Genomic DNA, 22,846 nt, shown 5'->3' on the forward strand with positions numbered 1-22,846 from the left:
ACAGTTACACTTGGCATTTACAGGACCTACATGTTATTGAAGTACACAATAACATTTAACATCTTTGTTGAGGCTTGTTCATTACATTAATTTCAAGTTAGCAAAACGTGCGTTAAACCAGAGCTTAAGAGCTGGAGGAACCTGCACCTGGTCAACATGGACCCAACGGAAAAAAGGATCAAAATCCATGAAAAAACATTTGCAATTTAAAAGCTCTGAGTAAAAATGATCACCCAGTAATGAACAACAACATCAGGCCTTTGCAAAGGTGCAATGTCAAAGTTTATTTTGTATCATTCATAGGATACAGAACACTGAAATGTATTTTTCCCCATCATACTGGAATTTATATAATCTTTACTGTCATTTAATATATTTGACAACAACATCAGTTGAACTGCAAGAGAGAAAGAGAGAGGGTGGACACGGTTCCTGGGTATGATGCTGTGGATATCAAACAGCTGTCACATACAGCACGTAAATCTGAGAAATCCTACACCAGACTAACCAGGACGGGGAGGGTCGGCAAGGAAAACCTCTCATGGTTTAGTACTGCGTTGTTGTAATTTCCACTTTGAATAAGGGAAAACATGTGGTGGGCGATTCCAGGTTCAACACGATACATCTGGAGCAACACAGTGTGATCGTTTTTTCAATCCACACAAATCGTCTTTATATTACATGGCTGTTTAATGAAGGGCTGTAGTGGCTGACTTGGTTGATGAAACCCTCGTTAAACATACATGGAGTCATTTAGCATAGTGTGTAAATCTACCTACTTTTATGGCACATTATGATGTTTAATCATTATCATCTCATATAATGCTGTTAGCAGGAGAAAACAAAATACTAATGGTAATTATAAAAAATAATATTGAGGATGACAACTAGTACCATATTCAAAAGTAATTTACAAACATATCAAAATGTTTCATCACAGTAGAGAGAGTTGAATTTAGACAGTGGTGAGAACGGAGCACCATCACTGAACAGCAGTGTGCAGATGTGTTTACGTGTTAAAGGACAATGAGCACTGATCTGAGTGCAGATTAGTTTTAATTTTGGAAAGGAAACTTAGTCCTGAATGAGAGCTTCCCACAAACAGTTTGTGGTTTTTGACTGAAATGCAAACTGAACTATTTAAATTATTTGCTTTAGATTTCAGTCGTGGTAAATTTGGCAAAACCTGTGGTATTGACAACCTCGATTTTATCAAACAGGTCCCAGGGTTAAATCTGAAACACACCTTTTTTTAGAAGGGTTAATCTGGGTTAGAAGTGGAACAATTTGTGCATATGTTTACAGTGAAGCTGAACAAATAATATAACGATTTGTCACTTCAATATTTTAACCAAGAAGCTTAAAGAAAACAGTCAACAATCACCAGATTTCAATTCATTTGTGAATTTCCAGAAAAAATAATCAAAAGAGAACGCAAGTGAATAAATTCAGTCTTTAGTTAGATCCAAACCTGCAACTGCAGAAGAGGGTGCAACACGATGATGTCGCCAGAGGAGCTCTGATCGAACTTAAAATGCTGCTAAAATGCAATGTTTTTCATGGTTCTATTCATATAGATTATCTTTTGATGTTTTTCTGGGACTTTGGGAAAACGGAGCAAAGAATAGTGATCACTTCAGCGAGTTATGACCCAAAGTGGATGAGTTTAAGGGCTTTAAACCTCATACTGAACAGAGCTGATGCCAGTTGACGAACTGTACATGCTAAGAACTAGAGTGGACTGAACTGAAACTGTTTGTACAACACTGATAAGGTCGGACGATATCAAAACTGATTCTAGTGTAGAGATTTCGGTTGCCACACCCACCAATGACCACTAAAAAACTGTTATTTGCAACAGTACGGTGGGCAAACCAACATCCTCTGTTGGTTTTTAAATAGCCATGACTGGAAGATCCAATTTCCTCATTTCTGAGATGATGATAATTATACTCTTGACCATCCTTTCTATTTTATTTGCATTATAAAGCATAAAGTGGGCCTTTAGATCACTTACAGAAACTTCTCATCATTCTGAGGAATAATGAAGCACAAAGTCAGGATGGTTAATCTTGGAGTGAAGCACTTTGAAGTTCCCTCCAAAGAACTGAATATAAAAAGAAATGGTCCCACCATTAATCCACACCATCTCTCTCATACTGTAGTGCAAAAAGCAGAGATCACTGCTCCACATGACACCCTGTCTGGAAAATACACACTCTTTTTCTCACCGTCAGTAGCCTGACAGCTTTAAATCTTCTCTCTATATGTTAGTTCCTGTCACTCTGAATATTTTGTACTCTCCATACATTTTACACCTTTTCTCTACACAGAATATATTAATGTTTCATATGTAAAATATCTTCCATACGCCCCCTCTCCAGTCATGACGACAGCCTTTTTGTAGGCGTCCTTTACAAGATGAACTGCTCCACTTCCGTTGGCCCATATGCTGCAGCTTTAGTTTTTTTACTAAATGATATGTGCACATGAACAGGTGATTTCAGACCAGCACTGTTACCCGGATTCATCTTCTTGCCTTTATGGGACAGTCTAACGTGTTTGAAAACAAGTTTATTCGCCTAGAAGAAAGGGCTTATACCACTGTAACGCCTGACCGCTAGCTCAGCTTAACAGACACAAGGGTAAACTGCTCATCAGTTAACACATCTAACTTGTTTACATTTGAAAGGAAATAAATTGAGAAATAAAATGAAATCAATAAGCAATGAGAAGATCCCTTGCTCTTTTAGTACTCTTTGCAGTATTGGCTCAAGTAAGCTATTGTCATGTTTTAAGATAAATTACATTACTGAGTCATTTGTTTTTATTTGTGCCAGTGTTACTCTGTGTTTTAGCATTTAATACTATGCTACTCATGGCTCCAGTTCAGTTTGCTTTCAAAATTGAAGTGTAAAAACCAGATGGGCTCTTATATGGTTCGGGCGAGTGATGCGGTCAGTTAACTGTTAGCGAATAAACATAGTTCCCAAAACGTCAGCCTTTAACTCACACACAGAAAATGATAGTGTTTGGTGTTGGAGGAAAACCTCATGGTTCCCATCACAGATAAACGTTAAATAGAGCTCCAGGAGGAAAATCATGTGAAACTGTTCAAAGATTAAAAAGAAAAACCAACAGAAAGAACAATATGGAAGAAGTAAAACTGGAAAATCATAGCAGCACGTTGTCCGCCTCTGAAACACTCGGTGTCACAGTAAACCTGTAACAAACGACTGGTTGGCACAAAGGACGCGGTAGAAAGTTTGGCCTCTGTCAGTATCTCTACGCTCCTATAGTTTCATATAGATATATAAAAAAATAAAAAAAAATATCAAAATAAATTACAACATATAAATAAGTTAAAACCAAACAATTTGGCAACATTGAATATCTCCCTTCATGTTTTGTGGGTTATGGTGAATATGTCTCGACATGAGCTGTTGTATTGTTATCTGCGAACCACAGACACAGACAACACGCACATTTAGTATGTTAAAGTGTTCATGGATCACTTATGAATGCCACCTTGTGATAAACCAAGAGTTTGATGTGTACATATTCCTACACTGTACCTTTGCTTCTCATCCTCATCACCATTTTGAGTTTTCTTTTGTGAATGGATGGCTGACAGGAGTTTTTTTCTTTTTCTTTTTTTTTTTTCTTGAAGGCAGTGACAATGGATGTGCATCTTCCTAAAGAAAGCCATAAAAAGAGGAAAGAGAGGATAAAGATGAATTTAACTCCGAACCAATCAGGAAGCAGAGTTATATAAGGGTAGACAGAGCATACAGTGGGTCAGGTTTCCATTATTGATTTTACAGGGAGGAGCTCTTTCCTGTCTGCCTACCCACGGTTCGCTCCTTGTCACGGTCACAGATTCAGGTCCCATGGTGGATCTCAAGCAGCAAACAGTCTCTATGGTCCAGACGCAGTTTGTTTGTGTGTCATATGCTTTTGTTTGGATGGATATGTATTTTGATGGACAGTTTCTAGCGCGGTTACACGTAGGAACAAGGAGGAAGGCTTTATATTACCTTTTCGACAGGGAATGGACAGTGTGGGGAACAAGGCGGTGGAGGCATCAACAGGGGCGGAGACTACACGTAGTGATGACCGAAAGAGGTCCGATCAATGCCGTTATGTCTGCATCAAGTAAAAGGTAAACACTGGAAAAGCCGAGGAGGGGGACTGGATTGGATAATGCAGTCCCACTTTACAGTAGCAGCCCTGTCCTGTAGAGCTCCAGCGTCTCATTAGGTCAAAGAAATCTGATGGATTCTTCGCGCCCCCCCCTCCGGGTCTCAGTTATCCAGACCCTCTGCACACACCATGCTGCCGTACAGCTGCTGTGGGTCCGGGTGTGTCAGCATGCGCTCCTCCGCCTCGCTGTCTGTGCTGCCCTCGCTGTCGAGGCGAGCAGATGGGTGACACGGCCCGGACAGGGGAGGGTAGAGGGCGTTGGGAGGCAGCGGGCTGGGGAGAAGGTCCTCATCCGAGCTCAGGTAGTCTCCCTCAGCGGAGGCGGGGCTGGCGAGGCAGAGGTCCTGGTAGTTGGTGCTCACACCTCCGCTGGTGACCCTGGAGCTGGGGGTCGCCTTCTGTCCTCGCAGCTCCCTGATCTGAACACAGAGAAGAAGGTTTCACTTTGATGGGTCCTACAGGTAGGTTCTGTATCTACTGTACATCTGCTGAAATGAAGGGAGGGTCAGATTTTAAAGACTGACAGCATGTTGTTTCTATAAAGTTTATACGTTTATATGTGAAAAAAAGGTGATAAAAGATGATCTTTTTTTTTTGAAAAATGATGAGTGGGGTATCCGGCACAACTTCACCAGTTAACAAGGTGCACAGAGAACTAGGAATCTTGAAAAAAACAAAAAAACACTAACCCTAACCCTTCATCCAAGTCATCCCCATAGCTTTATAGTTCTTAGCAAATGTTACTCAAACAAGAGAAAACTTGAATAGTCTCAACTGAAACCCAGTCGGCAAATGAAACAGTGTGGCTCCTCTAGTGTATGCATACTTCATGGAGTTGCTGCATTGTGGTTGCTTGCCTCAATTCCCCTGAGGTGTCCCTGAGATATTATGTTCAAACAGGTTTTGTGACACTTGACCAACAAGGTCTAATCGAATGTTTGTGGCAAATTTAAAGACCTTAGAAAAAAATTTAAAGACCTTCCCTAAAACATTACTGAGAGATCACGTTCAGGAGAACGGGATGGATGGACGTTCAGTTGAGCGACAACCTGGAGACATAATTCCTTCAGCCCGGGCTGAGGCATATAAAGAGATCAAAGACAATATTCGAGGAGAGAAAACACAAAAAGAATCTTTATGTAATGTAATCTATTTTTCAATAAGAAACTAAATTAACTGTGTGTGTACTGTGTGAACTTTTGCAAAAGCGTTAAATGTCAGGTGCTGGGGGTTTTTAACAGGTTGGTGGGTAAAGAAAAAAAATTGTGAAACCCACTGACCTGTATTCTGCCTACCAGTTTGAGGCTGTTCAATTAGGGCAGCGGGGCCTACGTAGCTATGTAAATCAGAGCAATGTACAGTATGTTTCCACCTCGCTGTGATGTTAGATGGAGAGAAAAAACAAAACTGTACAGGGATGATGATGTTTCTCATGTACAGATCTGAGATCATGGTGGTTGTTCTCGTCTGGCACTTTACTGACACATGCATGCTTTTCACGTGTTCGTCTTGCGTGTCCCACAGTGACTCATGACAAATCTCAGAGGTTTTTTGTTTTCCCCTTATCATACACTCAGTTGAGCTGCAGGGTGGGGGGGAGGGGGGGGGGGAAACCAGTGGTTAACCAATGGAAATGTTTTGACTCTGTCTGACTGCTTTTTAAGCTACAGTGAATTAAAGAGCACAGGCCAGGCTTTTTGGGGTCATTTCCTAGTTTTTGTTTTTTTGCTGTTCTAAAATGACACTCTGAATGCCAATCACTAAATCATCATCAAACACAATGAATAACCTGCAGTATAAATGTGTGTGTGAGATCATCTCACTATGTATCAGGACTGTCAATATGTCTCATAATCATGTGGCCATCTCTCAGCGCCCTACACTGAGATTTTTCTAAATGGTTCATTGCTTCCTCATCCGTGCTCACGCAAGTTTCAGTCTCCTTTTATAAAACACCACGCTTTGATGAAAAGCAAAAAGAGGTAGGGAGAGGAGCGGTAAAGGGCAGGGCAGTGTCTCCTAACACCCCCTCACTCTTCAGCAACAGTTCCCTCATAGTCACGCACTGCCACTCTCTGAATGAACAAACCCTGTGGTGTATGTACGGTGAGAACTGTGTGTCTCTACAACGGGGTGGGAATCTTCAGAAACATGAGAGGTCACTGAATGCTTTCAGACCACAAGTAGCTGCCAAGTGAAATTAAAACTTGGAAGTCAGCTAAATTTCAGTTACCCTATGTATTAGTTTTTTTGTTTTCAATCCCACAGTGAGTTGTTCACTCAACTATGCAGAGAAGCCACACAGCTGTGGGTTCCCCGCCTATGACTGAAAGAAAAAAAAAAAAAAAAAAGAATCTGACTGGAACGCATATTCTCTTGAAACTCACTCATCTTTCAGAATTAAAGTTCACTGAGAACCAAATGATGAGAATAGAGTACCCGGGGGAGAGCAGTGGGCTCTTATTACAAGAAAGACACTGACACAACTGTGAGTGTGGCAGGTGGAAGTGGTGTCTGTTGTGAGGCTGCATGTAGATGACAAGATTTTTTGTGGTGTCGGTTACCAAGGCTGCAGCATATCGATGTGCATGAATATATATAGTATTCAAACACTGTGTGCGTCTGACATGCCTGATGACATTTTGAAGCATCAATCAACAAAGATTCCCTGTTTGTCAGCTTTATAATGGTTAAATAATAAAATCATGCGCATAGACAATGCACTTTGTGTTTGAAAAACATGAGAAACATCAGTAGATGATCCAAACATGTTGTGCCAATTGACAGTTGACCAATCACATCTTAGCAAATGGGTTTAAAGAGAGGAGATGCCATATTCCTACTTAACCACATTCATAGTGATGGAAAAATGGTAGCAAGCAGATGTACAAAGTATTTTTGGTTACACTTTACTTGAAGGTATCGTCATAAGAGTGACATGAACGTGTCATAAGAGTGACATGACACTGTCATGAACGTGTCATAAACATTATGTCAATGTCATAACGTTGTCATTAAGTGTCATTCGGTTTTTGTAGGGTTAGGGTTAACCGAATGACACTTAATGACAACGTTATGACATTGACATAATGTTTATGACACGTTCATGACAGTGTCATGTCACTCTTATGACGATACCTTCAAGTAAAGTGTTACTGTAGGCTATTTTTTATACAGTCACATTTCAAAAGAAAGTAGTTCTCATTCAGAAGTTTTTTTTCTGTTTCTACTGCTATACAAGTTTGAAACAGTGACCAGGCCATCAGCAGCAAAAACTAAGTTGCTTTGAATCTGACTTATATGTAAATCTGCACCGGACATGTCACAAAACCTGGGTATTCCCATTCCTTCCGACATTATCGCCTCTGTGCAAAGCGCTATAATGTAAGCAGTGGTGATTACTATAAATGTACATTCAAGGCTCTAGAAGAAAGTTACTGTACCTCAGCACAATATCTAAGTATTGATATTGGGAAATGTAATGGACTTTCTTATATATGCCACCCATTCCTTTTTTTAATCATTATACAAAAATGTCACTTGGCAAACAAATTTAAAAAACACGAGAACAAGTTACTGTAGCTAATGTCAACACAATGTAAAGCTTAATTAATAAATTGGAATAAAATCCTTATTCAGCCTGATAATTAGGGAACAAAGGTTCCTATTGAGTCAAAAATTACATTTTGTGTTTTTAAGGCATCTGAAAGATGGAAGAACTGCAGTTAAAGATAATCTGTTTTCTTTTTTTTTAAAATATCAACAAATTAGTTGATCAATTTCATTCCCGGGAAGGACAGTTAAAGATGGAAACAGATGGAAAACACACATGAAACTTACCAAAGGGACACTGTAAGCTCCTTAGTTTTTTATTTTTAACCAAAGTATCAACTGTGAGAAATCTTGTGCACATTTGTCTTCAAGTATGTGTGTGTGTCCTACCTCATTCTTCAGCTCAGCGATCTGGTCCCGGAGCTGGGTGATGTACTGTCTGGAGTCTGAGTGGTTCAGTTGGCCCTGGATCAGCCCTTCCTCCTTCTAAAAAACACATTGACACACACAAGTTCAAGTCTCTGTTAAATAAATCAGTTCATATACAGATCTATAATGTGCTGATTGGCTCTGATGTCATCCAAATCCGCATGCATGTCTAAATCGTCCACCCACCACCTGTCCGAACAAATTACTTTCCATGATTTCAAGACCCACACACAATCCTGTGTTACCATATTCTCTGTTATACTGTATGTGATGATATACTGTAGTGATATATTGTACTTCTGGTTTTAAATTAACAGTGGGAATATAGCAGTGGTCTGCAGATCACTAACACACACCTGTATCTCGAGTTCAGCGATCTTCTGCCTTAGTTCAGCCACGGCAGCCATACTGTCTGCTTCCCTCAGTCGCACGGCCATCACCTCCTCTTTACTCTACACGTGCACGTCAGAAGACAGAAAGAGACAGATAATAACAACTGAATTAAAGACAGTGAAGTTGACAGTGATATACTGGATTTCAGTGCCCTGTTCACTGTCCTATTGTCCTGCTGTAACCCTTCACCTAATCACGTGTCCTACTATTGTAGACATTAATCCTATCCTATCCAGACCTTGCAGTCGGACTCGGCTTGCTTCCTTTTCATCTCATTGAGTTGGGCCTGAAGAGCTTTGTTCTGATTGGCCAACATCTGGAGCCGGTCCTGCAGGGCGGAGCGTTCCTGCTCGTTGCGACCAATCAGCTTACTGTGGATCTGGTTCTAGAGGGAAGAGGTGAGAGGGTGAGTAGGGATCCACAAACACCTTTACTGTAGTCTCTAAAATATCAATGCGAACTTCATTAATCCAAAGGTGACATCATGAAATTATTTATTTTGTCCAGTTGGCAAATGAGTCAGTCCAGTCACTTAAACTTACTGTCAAAGTTATTGTCGGTTCCTAATCTGTCAGTATTTTTTATTGATTATCTTAAGCACCAGAGAGAAGAAAAACATGCTGTATTTATAATTAACAATACTTGCTGCACGATCCTGATGCTTTCATTAAAACTGTTCTAATAAAAATGTCTGAAACAAATTAAACGGCACTGATTTTGCACTATAGATCTGTGTATGTAAGAAAAGGACTGGACTGTGTGCACACCCTCCATGCGTGACTGACAGTATGTAGTTGTGCAGTGTGTCAGACCTGGCCCTCCAGCTGCAGGGCTTTTAGTTTGACCTCTCGGAGCTCCGCCTGGCCCTGGGCCTCCCTCAGTCTGACCGTCATCAGTTTGTCCTGCAGCTCGTTCATGGCGTTCTTCTTCGGGGACTCCTTCCAGTGGCCGCCCCCACCGCCAGTGCTGCTGCCACGGGACATATGATGCTGCAGAAACAGAGTGAACAGGTGTAACGTTCCTGCTGCCGCACACTGGGGCCACTTGAACACCCACATGCATGAGTTTTACAAGACAGAGCACAGGTTGTGTGTGTGTGTGTGTGTTACCTGCCAGCGCTGGTTGAGCTCAGTGACCGTGTCCTGCATCTCTCTGAAGGAACGCAGCATTTCTAGCTCCCTCAGCTTCATCTGCTTCACCTCCTCCTGCAGAGCGGCCACGTTGTTCTCATCAGGCAGACAGCTGCTCCTCTGGATGGACACAACATTTCACAAGATTCTCAGTTTAGCAAGACTTGTCCGCAGCCATGCCAGCAGCTCTGTGTGGCTGTTGTATGGGAGAGGTCAAGAACTGAAATTATTCAGGTCTTTGCTAAACCTCGAGGATTCACACAATACATTCAGGAGAGCTATACTGAATGTAAACAAACAGTAACTTTTGTTAAAGCGAAAACTTGCCAGTGTGCCTTTAAGGAAGTATTATACCCACAAAACAATACATTGCTCCATCATCTTAGTTCAGTGTGTTCACATGGTAACATTTGATCAAACACAGTATTATTTAGCACAAAGTACTGCTGAGGAATGATAATTTTGCATGAATATTGTCATTAAGAACTAGATTGAATGAAAAGTTATCATTACGGCACTGGAGGAAGAGTGACAGGGCCAGCAGGATTGTAAGAACCCACCCTGGAGGGGACATGAATGTCTATTGTTGTGGAGACATTTCACTCAAAACCAAAAAAGTAAGGGGATCACCAAAGTCAGTAGGACTCTATGCAATAATTGTTCCAAGAATATTGTTATCAAGAACAATAAAAGTTCCAAGAATATCAAACAAACATTGAGACATATTTGCCTTCTCAAGCTTCCGGTTTTACATAAAAGTTAAATTATCATTGTCAGAATGGGGAAGAGCTGTTCTGTCTCAACACCTAAAGAAGTAAAAGCGAAAGCATGAAACCTCACACATTTCACTGTGGATTGACACTTACTCACTATTTATCTTTAACACATTCACAAACCCACTACCGCTCCCTCTGCTCATTGTTCACGCAGTGTTTTCTCTCTCACACTAACATGGACGTCTGTGTGCATGCCCACCTTCTCCAGGTCCAGCACCTTGTCTTGCATCTCCTTCAGCGCTCCGAGCAGCTCGGCCTCTCTCAGTCTAGACTGCTCCAGCTGGGTCTGCAGATTGGTCACAAACTGCTCCGTGTACTGCAATAAACATGGCTGGTGTTACACAGGCAGCCTGGATCATAGCTCAGTGGGGCAGGACATCTGCTTGTGTTAACTAGGGAGAATATTGTTCACTTGGTTGGACCTTGTTTGGGTGAATGGAAATGACATACTGTATGCACACAGACAGGTTGATAGGGTTTGTTGTGACTAGATGTTCAGCTCAGCTAGGATGACCGCACAATAGGTGTGAATTCTGAGGCAGCTGTTGTGGCTGTTAATATCTCTTTTTCTTTCTCTTTCTTTTCTTCCCGCTGAGAAACTTAACAGAAAATTGAATATTCAGACACTGTCAGGGACTGTCAAGTCATGATTGGCAAAATGAACATCGCTAAGGGCTTTTAATTTTGTCTTAGGCCAAAACAAAGTTGCCATAGTTGATTTTCCTGTTCCGTCAGCAGTCTGCACATGGCGATAGAGAGGCCCGACTTCAAAATTGCTGATTAACAAAGTTAATTTGTAATCAAGGGACACTGCTGCCCCAGACATGATGTCAGAATATAGCCACTGCACATTTTCATGCCACCACATCAAAGTGCAACTAAAAACAAAGATACAGGCGTGAGAACAGAAGAAAAAAACACAGGTAACTGAGTGGAAAAATACTTTCCTATGAGGCAAAATACAAAAGGTTGAAATTGGGCAACTACATAGCGTGAGTAAAAGAGTCTCGATTTGTCATTGTGGGCATCTCAGTCTTGATTATCAAAGAGAACCGTGAGTGTGCGGAGGTGTGTGAACTCTAGTTGGGAGATGGGTGCTGCTGATCTGAGCTGGAATAAAGTCACAAGCCACAATGGGTGACATTTAAGAGCCTTAATATTAAATCAGAGACACAAAAAGACTTTTGCTTGTTCTCTGCTCTGTCTGAATGTGCGTAACACAAGAAAAGAGAAATACACTGATGGATTTTGTGAGTGTGATTTGCTGAGGTAAATTGTAGATTTCTTTATCAGGACAACCTGTTCTGACCACAGGGGTTTATTATTATCTAGAGCAACAAAGTGCTGGTTTTGGTTTTTAAAAAAAAGAAATTTTAATTTACAGTCACTGCTAACAGCTGTAAGTGTGTGCAGCAAATCAGCTGAAATAAATATGGTCCTCACAAATGAGAAATAATATGATGATTTGATTTATATTCTTTGACACCATCAAAAATCACTGTCAAACTGTGTAGCAGCTGCAAAAACCATGTAGAGGCAAAGAAGATTATTCAGCTCCCCGGCCATACAGAAATGTTTCAAATCCCAGTGGTGGAGAGTCAGATGCTCTACTTTAGTAAAAGTAATAATCCTGAACTGAAAAGTTTAGTAGTTTTTATTGGTACATTTCATATTAGATTGTATTAAAATGTACTTAACATATCAAAAGTGAAAGAAAAACTTGAATAACTGCCTTGTGGTTGTATGCTGCCGCCAATCAGATAAACTGCAGGAAATATGATCACGGTCTCCTTTTCCTGGTGTTGAATGACGGCCAGATGAGCAGAACATGATGAAGCAGGCCGCTATGTCATGACTTCATCATTTCATCCTATTAGACATTTATGTTAAATGCTGTTATAATAAAGAAAAGAGGTATTTTTGGAGGTTGCAGTGACTCTGATTTTGACTACCAAATTTTATACTTCCAGCCAAATTTTAAGAATTTCCCTCAAGGCCTCCTGGGACATGTTTATGAGAATGAGGGACAGACGGACAAGTCCATGGCGCTGCATGTGAATCAGGTTTCTTATCACTTTGCTAGGGATATATGAATTATACATATCATAGCAGCTATCCTGCTGCTGTAAGTCAAACCTGATAAACTTTAACATGTAACACGCTCAAAACTGAGGAGCGGTGCAATGAGAAAAACAACTTTCATATAATCTGTATATAGAAAATTTGTGGTGTTGTTGTTGGGGCCAACACACGTCCCCTGTAGCTGGGTTGCAAAACGGATGTTATGTTTTGGTGGTTTGTGTTGCAAACATTTAAACTTAGAAATTTCCACTGAAGTCTTAAGACAATCAGTGTTGCAAGTGGTTCATTCAAGTCAAACTGATCTAAATCTGACCTTAGACAAAGAGACAGTTTGTGTGTGAACCATATGAAATGAACAACAGTTATGATAAATGTGGATTAAACACCTGAGTGAGTTGTGAGGCGCTGTCTTCAACTGTTTCCAGGCTCTGAACTAAACTATGCTGTGCTAGGTGAAGTGGCTACTGACTCCACTGACATTTTACCAACAGGCGAGATGAGTGGATTTTATTTGCTCACCAGAAACAAAAAAATATTTACAAAAAAGTCCAGCTACTGCTTTAAGGAAGAGAAAGTGAGACTGACAAATGGGTTTTGTCATTCAGTGTTTTCTCTATTTTTTACAAACACTTTCATTTTTAGTTTTTTTCTTTTTCTTTTAACAAATTGGTATTAACTGAATCAGGATGTGTGATTTTGAACACAAAAGCAGCCCATATTTTGAAATGTTCACCTCAAGGTGATTTACACAGATTCACTGCTTCTGCCTTGAGAGATAACTCTGTTACGCAAATCCCCTGTTCAACTGTTACTACCGCTACCACAGTGTTTGGGTCCAGATTGTTGGTTGGTGTTTACCTTCTGTTGCTGCAGCTCTCTGATGGTGTCCTGCGCTTTCTCGAGGCTCTCGTTGGCTGTGTTACACTGCTGCCTCACCACTGCCAGCTCTCGCTTGATCACGTAGTTCTCCTCTGCTTCCTGTGCCCTTGTTACCTGACCCTGGAACAGCAGCAGGAAAAGGACCCAGATCAGCTGCACAGTTCAAAACCTTTGAAATACAGACTTTACACCAATGTGGGGAGAAGGGTAGTTCTAAGGGAATGTAACATTGTCATGCATGAGGGGAACTTGGTAGATTTTCAAATGAATAATTCAATATTAATATACGATATGCATAAAATACATTTATTCAGTTCAGTTGCTGAGATCTAGGTAAGAAGTCTAATATCTGATAGCCGGTGTCCGTTTAAAGGTAACGACATCCATCTGCAGGCGTTTTAGAGATCAATAATTAAAAGTTTGTATGATTTGTTTAAGGAAGGGGATCAGCAAGCACTCTCCCAGGTAATATACACGGCTCGAACAGGCTTGAAAGAAGTTAAAGGGCCAGCACTCGCAAAATGTCCTTTAGGTAGCTAGGTATGTATGTAGCAGGTATGTACGTAGGTATGTAACAGGTGTTGAGGTACAAACATTTTGCCAGTAGTCTTCTTCAGTGTACCAAGATTTGTTTACCCTGGTAAAAGTGGTAAAAGTGGCCTGCTGCCAGCTGAGACGTAGTCATAACTGCCCCAGTAAAACCCCAATACTGTTTGTAAATTTAATTATTTGGTTTTTGTACAGATTCAACAGATATTACATTTCAATTCATGAGCTTCAAAGGTGCTGGTGGGTGGATGTTTGTACCTTTGGGTTGGGACAGAGGCAGGTTTGTCATTTCCACTTGTTTTATAGACAATGCTAAAATAAGCTAAACTTATAATATTCAACAGTACTATTTTTCTATCTCTCTGCAAGAGAGCAAATTAACATATCGTGAAAACGTCTAATGTGCAGGATACTTTATTGACACCTTAGCAACCTAGAGGTATTTATAATGAAAAAGTATAATTGTCTTATATAGCCGTAACAGCCAACCTTCACATGCCACATGCAGGGATTATACAACCTCATTAAAATGTCCATCATAAATAAATAACAGTACATGCAGTCAGGGATTAAAGGATGGCCTTGTGGACTGAACCAATACACAACATTAACAATATTCTCTCATGCACGTTGGGCTGGCCATTGGTAAGAAGACAGGAGGAGAGGAGGAGAAGGAGGGGGGAGATGTCAGTAGGGCAGAGAACAGCGAGATCAGTGGGAAAATAGTTCACAGTACTCTACCTGTATCAGTCTGTCTGCCAGAGCAGCACTCTCCTACAGCGCAACAGAGGAGAGGAACAAGAGGATGAAAAAAGGGATGAAGAGAGTGAAAGACAGCCGGACACCCGGGAGGATGAACCACAACAAAAACACAAGAGGAGATTCAAGGAGAAGAAAGAGACGGGATCAAAAGATTGAGGAACCGATAATGTGAAACAAATGTAGGAGTGTGGAGGTGAATGTGAAGAGAAAAGAGGCAGCAGTGAGGTCACTCAGAAAAAAAGTATTGCACGGAGGAGAAGAAGATTAAAAAAGAGTTTCTTTCAATAGCAGAGCGCTGGTGCAGAGGGGAAAAAACCTTGTGTGCAAAGAGGACCAATCACAAACATCCACACTATTCTATACTCTAACCACACCTAGAAACACACACAACACACACACCCTTACAAGAAGAGGCTCCCCGGGATACAAGAACCAACGCCAGTATCAGTATTTTATAAGGTGAAGGGTCCTCTGCTGAGCGGTCTGGCCGTTTCATCTCGATGATTCTGTATAAAACTGATTCACACAAACATCTAGACGAGCTGAAATCAAAGATCGTCTCTTACCTTCTCCAGCGTCTCAATCCTCTGCTTCAGCAGCCTGTTCTCTGTGCGTAGTCTCTGAGCAGAGAAAGTCAGAGGAGCAGTCAATGTATATGGTCTATTCATTTTTGTACTAAAAAAGGTTCATTTATAACAACATCACTCACAAACACATACAACACAATACACTTGTACAGTGACAATAAAGGCTGATTCTGAACTGATTCTGAACATAGACACACCTTGATCTCAATTTGTTCCTCCATTTCTTTGTTCTTGATTGTTGTGTATTCTTTCTCAAGTCTGATGAAAAATAAACAAAAACAGATGGAGTCTTACCTTCTACGTAATGTAATGACAAAAGCAAACACAAAGAAACAATTCTTCCTTTTATTCTTGTGCTTCGCATTTAAAAAAAGAAAAAAAAATTCAGAAGAGGACAGAACTGGAGAGTACCTCTTTCTGTACCAGACACTCATCACAATACTTGAATAAAACAACACAAGCACACATCAAGACACCAGATATGAGCGTGCGTCGCTATAAAAACCTCAGCTTTAGTAAGACAGAAAGACAAATCCTCCAGGGCTACGTGAAGCCCATCCATCTTCTGTCACGCTAGTTGTTAGTTGAGTAATAAGTGCACGTACTTCTTCATCCTCTTGGGGTTGTATTTGACCTGGTAGGCCCTGAGGATCAGCTTGTCTGGGCAGCTGTCAAACTGGTGGGGGATCACCTTCTGGAAATGCTGGTGGACCCACGGAGAGACAGACACGAGATTAGAGATCTCCAGACTGACAAAGACGCTCATTCATATTTCATAAAGAAGCAGGCAGACACTTTTTAGAGGAGTGAACAGGAGCAGCAAAGTATCTCTGCTGTGTTTGTGGAGAAGTTGGCAGCTGCTGCATTTTTGGAAAAATGATTGTTCTGGTTTTTGGCGATACAGCACCGTTACCATTTCAGGCTGCCAATGTATTTCAAATGCAGACTGCTGATAAATTTTAAATCAAAATCTAATGATTAAATATGCTATGACACACCTTTGACAATCATTTCTATTGGACTGGCAAGAGGCATAAATATATGAAAACAACTGATGAGTTTCCTTAAACCACTTAGGTTTTTTTTTTTTTTTTTCATACACTAGAGCTGAACCATCGGTCACTTAATTGATGCCGTGATGGACAGAATCAATCAATGAACAGCTAAATCTGACATTTAATTAGGAAGATTTACCACTTACTGATACTGAGGTTTGTTGACTTCCTTTCATGCCTAATAATAAAATGTATTGGCTACACCTATATAAAACTAATGCAGTCTGGTAAACATAATCAATCAGCCTTTGGGATGATTATGAAGTTTAGTTGTTACTGAATCTGTTTGAGAGAAGGTTGGTTTTCTTTAATGGTCATTGTGAGACTTGTACTGAGAGCAGGTTTGTCAGCCTTAATTCATATAAACGAGTTGGACAAAATATTAGGAACCAACTATGAGGCAGTGGAGTTACTCTAATCTGCACCAAAAAATACAGCCTCCATGAAACGACTATTAAAAAAATCAACGTGCTTTAAAACAGCTTCAATAAAACATTAGAATCTTCATGTAGGTGGATTTATTACAGGTTGTATTAGTTTTATCTACTGTTAGTGTAACTAATATCTTGTCTGTGTGTCACAGCCAGCCTTTTGAAATTATGGTCCAATATTTTATCATTAGGTATCTCACAAATCTGTCTGATATTATTGTCAGCATTATTAACACAGCCGTGACAAAATTAAACGATTAGAAGATTGAATTAAATATTTATACTATTATACATAATATACGTTTGTCGGGATCTCATTTTAGCATTTCATCATGTCTGATACAGTACATGTTTTCTCTCTATTGTTTTATCCCTGATTATTGTTTTTACATATTTTACAGCCTCATTTAAGTTACTGTCAGATCTTATAATGTTGATTTGAGATGGTTTTTATTTATGGCGTTCTACACTTTTTATTTAGCTCAGGTAATTTGTTTTAAACCTTTTTGGTTGAAAAGCACTTTGTAGCTAACTCAGAAAAGTGTTAATATGAATAAATAAGATCATGAAAGAAACATGTAACAGATGTCAAGCTTAACAATCCATATCATGCCTGTTTGACTACATGTAGCATAAACAAGCATGTCATAGCATCATCAACTGTGACCCGGTTTATGTTGTAAATTACTGTTAGTTAGTGAAGCCTATTTAAATCAAAGCACGTGTCTTGTTTTTAAGAGCATTCGCATGCAAAAAGAAATGTGCGACCTGTGACTCATGACTGAATCTGTACATGAAACTAAATTCTGCACAAAGTGGTAGAAAGCTGTGGCTGTTCACCTGCGACATGCCCTCCATGTCCAGCTGAATGAGGTCAGTCTGGTTGTACTGTAGGATGGCCAAGCCCACACGGAAGATAATCTCTAGACCCTGCAGACAAGACAGGTCATATATTTCATTACTTTGTGCTTAGTAAACTGAAATAACAGATTAGTAAATACAATATACTCAGTCAAAAGATGCTCTCAAACGGTTTCCTACCTCATACATGAAAATATCAAAGATGCGAGTGGCCACAGGCAGAGGGAGGAAAGTGAGGAAAAGAGTGAGAAACCAGGATGAGGCGTACATGGATGTGTGAAAACTCTGGGACCGGAAGTGGACGTTCAGCTCCGGAAGTTGCTCCTGATGTGACAGAGAAGCATGATTGTTAAACCCCAAATTGCCGAAGTAAACTCAAAAGGCGTGTTGTACTCATTCAGTGATAGAACTGAATGAGTTGCTGCCCCTCTGTGGACAAGTTTCGCATTGCAAGTGCCTTGTTGACAGACCCCAGTCTCCTCTTTACCTGAAGCAGATATTCAAACTGGTAGATGCAGAGGCCCAGCTCGGCCATGCTGGGCTTGAACAGCTCCCTCAGACGGTATTCCTGCATCAGACGCACAAAAACACAAAACGCCTCTTCCTCTGGCATCTGGGGGGGGGGGGGGGGGGGGGGGGGGGGTGAGATGGGCGAGCAAAGTTCCTCATTAGTTATAGACATTGCTTATGTGTAACTGTGGCTCATTTCACTGATCACTGACTGAGCCTCCAAGGACAACTTAAATGCCTCACAGTTATTCAAGTCATACGCAATCGAGCGATTTTGGTTGTAGTAATCAGAGAACTCTAGTGGGACAAATTATAATGAATCTCATGGTGGAGTAATGCACTCAGCATTTAGGCAAAATATCCTCATTATGGATCATTTCCCTGATACGTTGTATCATTACCTGCATAAGCAGCAAGCCTACGATGAATGCGCTGCCTTGGCAGTAGCCCACCTCTCGATCTACCAGGGAGTATGCCTGAAATACACACACAGACACACACTCTCATATTACATTTTCAGTGCTTTGTATTTATACAAGGCAGAAAATATGACACTGGTAATCCTGACCAAACATTCATGCTGATCAACAAGGATCAACAAGTCACCAGAGGTCCCTTTGTTTCCAGAGGAAACACAGCTGAAAAACACAAGAGCTTAAACAAAAGCAGGTTTACTGACTGTGTTGACAGTCAACAAGCCTGATTGGATGGAAAACAACAACAAACTAGTGCCACATTTCCTTGTTTCACTACAGATTTACTTTCAGGAACACCACACTTTGATTTTATGGTTTTATATTTCATTAATGCTCCATGGTACTTTTCCTGTCAGACTGACACAAATAATTCAGATGGACAAACACGTGGTGGTTCCAGTTTCTCAAATGTGAAGATTTTGTCCACTTTATGTAATTGTATATTGAATATCTGTGGATTAGGACAAACAACCTGAAAACATCACCCCAAACATGATGGGATTTCAAGCACTGGATTGCAGAATTAATATACCCTCAGTTAAAATGCAATTGTGATTGTTTGTTTTGTGCATGCACATTACCATGCAAGCAAAATACAATGCTGTCCCATGGAGGGTAGTAAAGAAGAAGATTATGAACTAACAAACAAGGCAGTAAACAGTGCATCATTGAATACATTTAGAAGAACAACTTACAGATATTGCATGAGGAAGGAAATGCATTTAACAAGTTTTATCAGACCTCACGCATTTTGGTGAGTCATACTTTATGTAAGTATGATGTATGTAAGAACATCTCCATGTTCTCAATGTTTACCACATAACGTTTTTATCAGAGAATCAGAAATATACCTGAAGTCAATAAAGTCTCAGCATCCATCAGCACACGGTGAACACATGATAAATGGCTTCAAATACAACCAACTGTTAAAGACCAAATACACAAGCCTCACCTATAACATCAAATAAATATCAAACAGAGAATTTCAGGTAATGTGAAATGCTGCACTGCTCACCTTCATGACATTGAAGAGGACTTCTTGTCCCAGGCTGTCCTGGCCTTTGAAGAACTCATGCTCGGGGTAGGTGCGAGCGATGTCTCTGCGAATGAGCTTCTCGCAGGGGGAGGACATCTTGAGCAGCTCTGAGTACTGGTTCTTCACCGGCATGTCAGTGGCGTTGCCGAGCAGCTGCCAGACGATGGCCCGGAAATGATGAGGGATGCCCTTCCTGATCAACTCCTGGAGGGCAGAGAGAGACAGAGGGAGATTAAAGATGTACGATTAATACCTTTCTCCTTTATGTAAAGAGGGATGCGATTTAAAACATCTTCTGACGAGCAAAGAGCAGGAGGATGAGACAAGAGGAATCAATTATGGAACAATGAATAGATGCTGTATATTTAAAAGCGCCATTTAGTATAATTTCATATTTACATTAGTCAGTACAGTGATGTATCACTCTTCACAATCATTCTTAGCCTCATTTTTCACAAGCCAAGTTTTAGAGCTAAAGTCTCTGTTATTTTTCTGTGTGTATAGTTTGCAGCCAATGTCATTTTGCCCTGACTTATTTTTTGCTGTCCATTCTCTCATCCATCTTCTCTTCCCCTGGGTTTTCTCTTTCTGTCACAGAGGACACAGAGAGACACAAAGACAAAGGCAGGGGGAGATAGGATGAAGAGAGAGAGGCAGAGTGGTGCAGTGCAACCAGAAGGCATTGGTGGTGTAGTCATATTAAAAACACATATTGACACATGGCAACACATCCAGGCTTTTCAGAGGTTGTTGAAGTTTTCTTTCCAAAATATTCAGTTGTGTGGCAACATCAACAAAAACAAACCCTGTGGTCTCAGAAAATACTCTTCCTGAAACACACAAATACACACGCAGCTAAAACAGACCAGTCTGCCTGTGAATATAAATGCCCTTCCAGCCCAGGATAAAAGGCAGAGTGAATCAGGGTTTCACAGTGCCCTGGTTCTGTTTTAAACAAGTTGTAAAAATAAAACGAGGAGACTGCTAATCCTTCTTATAGTGGTCTAGTTTTTATTCTATTGGATGACTCGCTCGTAGTAAACTGCTACGTGTCACATCCCCACCTTCAGGAGTTTGTCCTTCTTGCGTCTCCACTCCTCCCACTCGTTGACGATACGGCCCCACAGGATCCAGGTGTCCTCCTCCAGGTGTGACAGGTTGGAGGAGGCCGAGGAGCTGGACACCAGCGAGGAGCCGCTGTTGCGCCGCGAGCCGCTCATCGACCGCATGGACTTGGAATCGGCCTCCAGCAACCTGCATGAAGACAGTGTCCATAAGGATGAGGCGATCAAATTACAACTGATTATTTCTGATCAAAAAGGCACATGACAACAGAGAACAGCGTGTTTGTCATACAAGAAGGTAGTGGTACACGCACTGGAGAGTGAGCGAGAAGCTACTGTAAGATGAGCATTAAGAGTCATGGCAGGCAGACTTGTCTCCCTGAGACACCAGCAGCCTCGAGGCTTGTTACTTTTAAGCTACAGAATGAGAGGGTGCTGATCAAAATGACTCTGAAAACAGAGGGGTGTGCTATTGGCAGTTTTTTAAGGAAGCTACCTACCTATTTAAGCCCATTAAATTCATAAATTTGCCTTTAGTGCCACAGAATCCTAGAGCTTCATGTTGAGCAAACATTAACAATATAAAAGAAAAAGCACTGAAAAAGGGTCTGTAAATATACAGTAGCCTGTTGTTTTAGTAGTGTCCACTTCTTTATGCAGTAATACGGTAATAGTATTTACAGTAATACAATATACGGTACAATAAGTCTATTTGGTCTGTCTATAGGTCAGCTTGGATATGCTCATTACTGGCTTTTAAAGGATGGCTAGATATTTTCCCATTTCCACTCATCATGCTAACATAAGCCAATACGAGATGCATCTTCTCATTTTATTCACAGAAAGAAGCAACTAAATGAATTACCCAGAACTATTCCTTTAAATGTTTTTTTTAAATCCTTGTCATTCTTTTGAGTCTGAGACAAAATGACGGCAGGAAGCAGAGATGATGTGATTAAAGAGAAAAGTCTGTACCCTCGAGGGTGTCAAGTTTAGTTCCACTATGACCCCAAATGTCTGATCCCTTTAAGTCACTTGACTCCTACGTCGAGCAGTTTGACCTCTCTGCTAAAACATGTGATGAGGGGGATGAACACTTGCGTGTCTGTGTCTTCTTGAATTTTAAATATCATGCCGCTCGCCTGCTCCTGCTGGGGGGTTTTCAGTGGAGAATCTGATGCTTTTTGTTGTGCAGGATTACATTTTTTACTTGAAGGGAAAGTCTCAAACGTGACTGTGAAACCAGGTGATTAGGTTTCCAGATATTATCCCAGTGGGAAGGGATCCTGAACTGATTAAATGATGAGCGTCGTCAAAGAACATACAGCAACATCCATGGAGCATGCTCTATGTGAGAGGAGATGCTCTATTGCAGATTTCAATAATAAGTGGACTATGGTCTGGATCTAGACCTAGATAATGTCCTATTCTACCTGGCTCCTTCTGAGTATCAAACTCATCCTGGTGGCTGTGAAAACCTCCTGTGTGATTGTAAATGGATAATAGCAGCAGCAGTCTACTTGGATTTGTGATGGTTAGGAGCGAGAAATGTATGAAACGTCCACATAAACTTTTTAAGCTACCCATTGCAAGTTGACATCCCTGCAATCAATCTGTCTCCTTATGCTTTAAAACTAAATACATGAGCTCAAGAGCCATTTGACAATTATATAGCGATCTCTATGTATGTGCTCTTATGGGAGAGATTAACGTTAAAAGGCTATGAATGAGAGACGTTTTTTCCTTTGGCTTGGCATACTTAGTTTGGCATATATCATTAACGCAAACAATATCAGTGCTGTGCTATGTATGCATGTACACATTTGGCTTATGTTCTCTGTATGTGACCACACACTTCTGACAACCTGTAGCACTACTGTCAGTTCTAAAATATCCCCTAGAGGTTTTATTTTTTTTTAAATCTGCAATCATGAAATACTAATTATCTCCCACATTAGACCATCTCATTAATTAGTTGCTGTTTTAACGCTACCTTCAACCTTCATTATTTCTTGTACTTAAGCATCTGCAGCTCAAGTCAAACATAAAGTTCATTTTTAACTTGACCTAT

The 22,846-nt window shown here is 40.6% G+C and overlaps 1 protein-coding gene across 1 annotated transcript in view; it reads right to left on the reverse strand.

Moving 5' to 3' along the window:
* Positions 1–4,304: 4,304 nt before the first annotated feature.
* The window catches only part of evi5l (ecotropic viral integration site 5 like), a gene marked incomplete at its 3' end in the record, with an annotated part of 31,530 nt that continues 12,988 nt past the window's right edge, over positions 4,305–22,846 (reverse strand). Inside the window, exons 3-20 of the mRNA XM_083980260.1 lie at positions 20,776–20,965; positions 19,691–19,915; positions 18,601–18,675; positions 18,177–18,302; positions 17,870–18,013; positions 17,669–17,758; positions 15,948–16,045; positions 15,540–15,600; positions 15,322–15,375; positions 14,735–14,767; positions 13,424–13,564; positions 10,683–10,799; positions 9,687–9,827; positions 9,390–9,566; positions 8,816–8,962; positions 8,541–8,636; positions 8,146–8,241; positions 4,305–4,622 (exon numbers count right to left, since the gene is read on the reverse strand). Of these exons, the coding sequence (XP_083836386.1) occupies positions 4,305–4,622; positions 8,146–8,241; positions 8,541–8,636; positions 8,816–8,962; positions 9,390–9,566; positions 9,687–9,827; positions 10,683–10,799; positions 13,424–13,564; positions 14,735–14,767; positions 15,322–15,375; positions 15,540–15,600; positions 15,948–16,045; positions 17,669–17,758; positions 17,870–18,013; positions 18,177–18,302; positions 18,601–18,675; positions 19,691–19,915; positions 20,776–20,965 (2,329 nt within the window). The remainder of the gene's footprint in view (positions 4,623–8,145; positions 8,242–8,540; positions 8,637–8,815; positions 8,963–9,389; positions 9,567–9,686; positions 9,828–10,682; positions 10,800–13,423; positions 13,565–14,734; positions 14,768–15,321; positions 15,376–15,539; positions 15,601–15,947; positions 16,046–17,668; positions 17,759–17,869; positions 18,014–18,176; positions 18,303–18,600; positions 18,676–19,690; positions 19,916–20,775; positions 20,966–22,846) is intronic.

Source organism: Trachurus trachurus, assembly GCF_905171665.1.
Source record: "Trachurus trachurus genome assembly, chromosome: 1".
NCBI classification, from domain to species: Eukaryota; Metazoa; Chordata; class Actinopteri; order Carangiformes; family Carangidae; genus Trachurus; species Trachurus trachurus.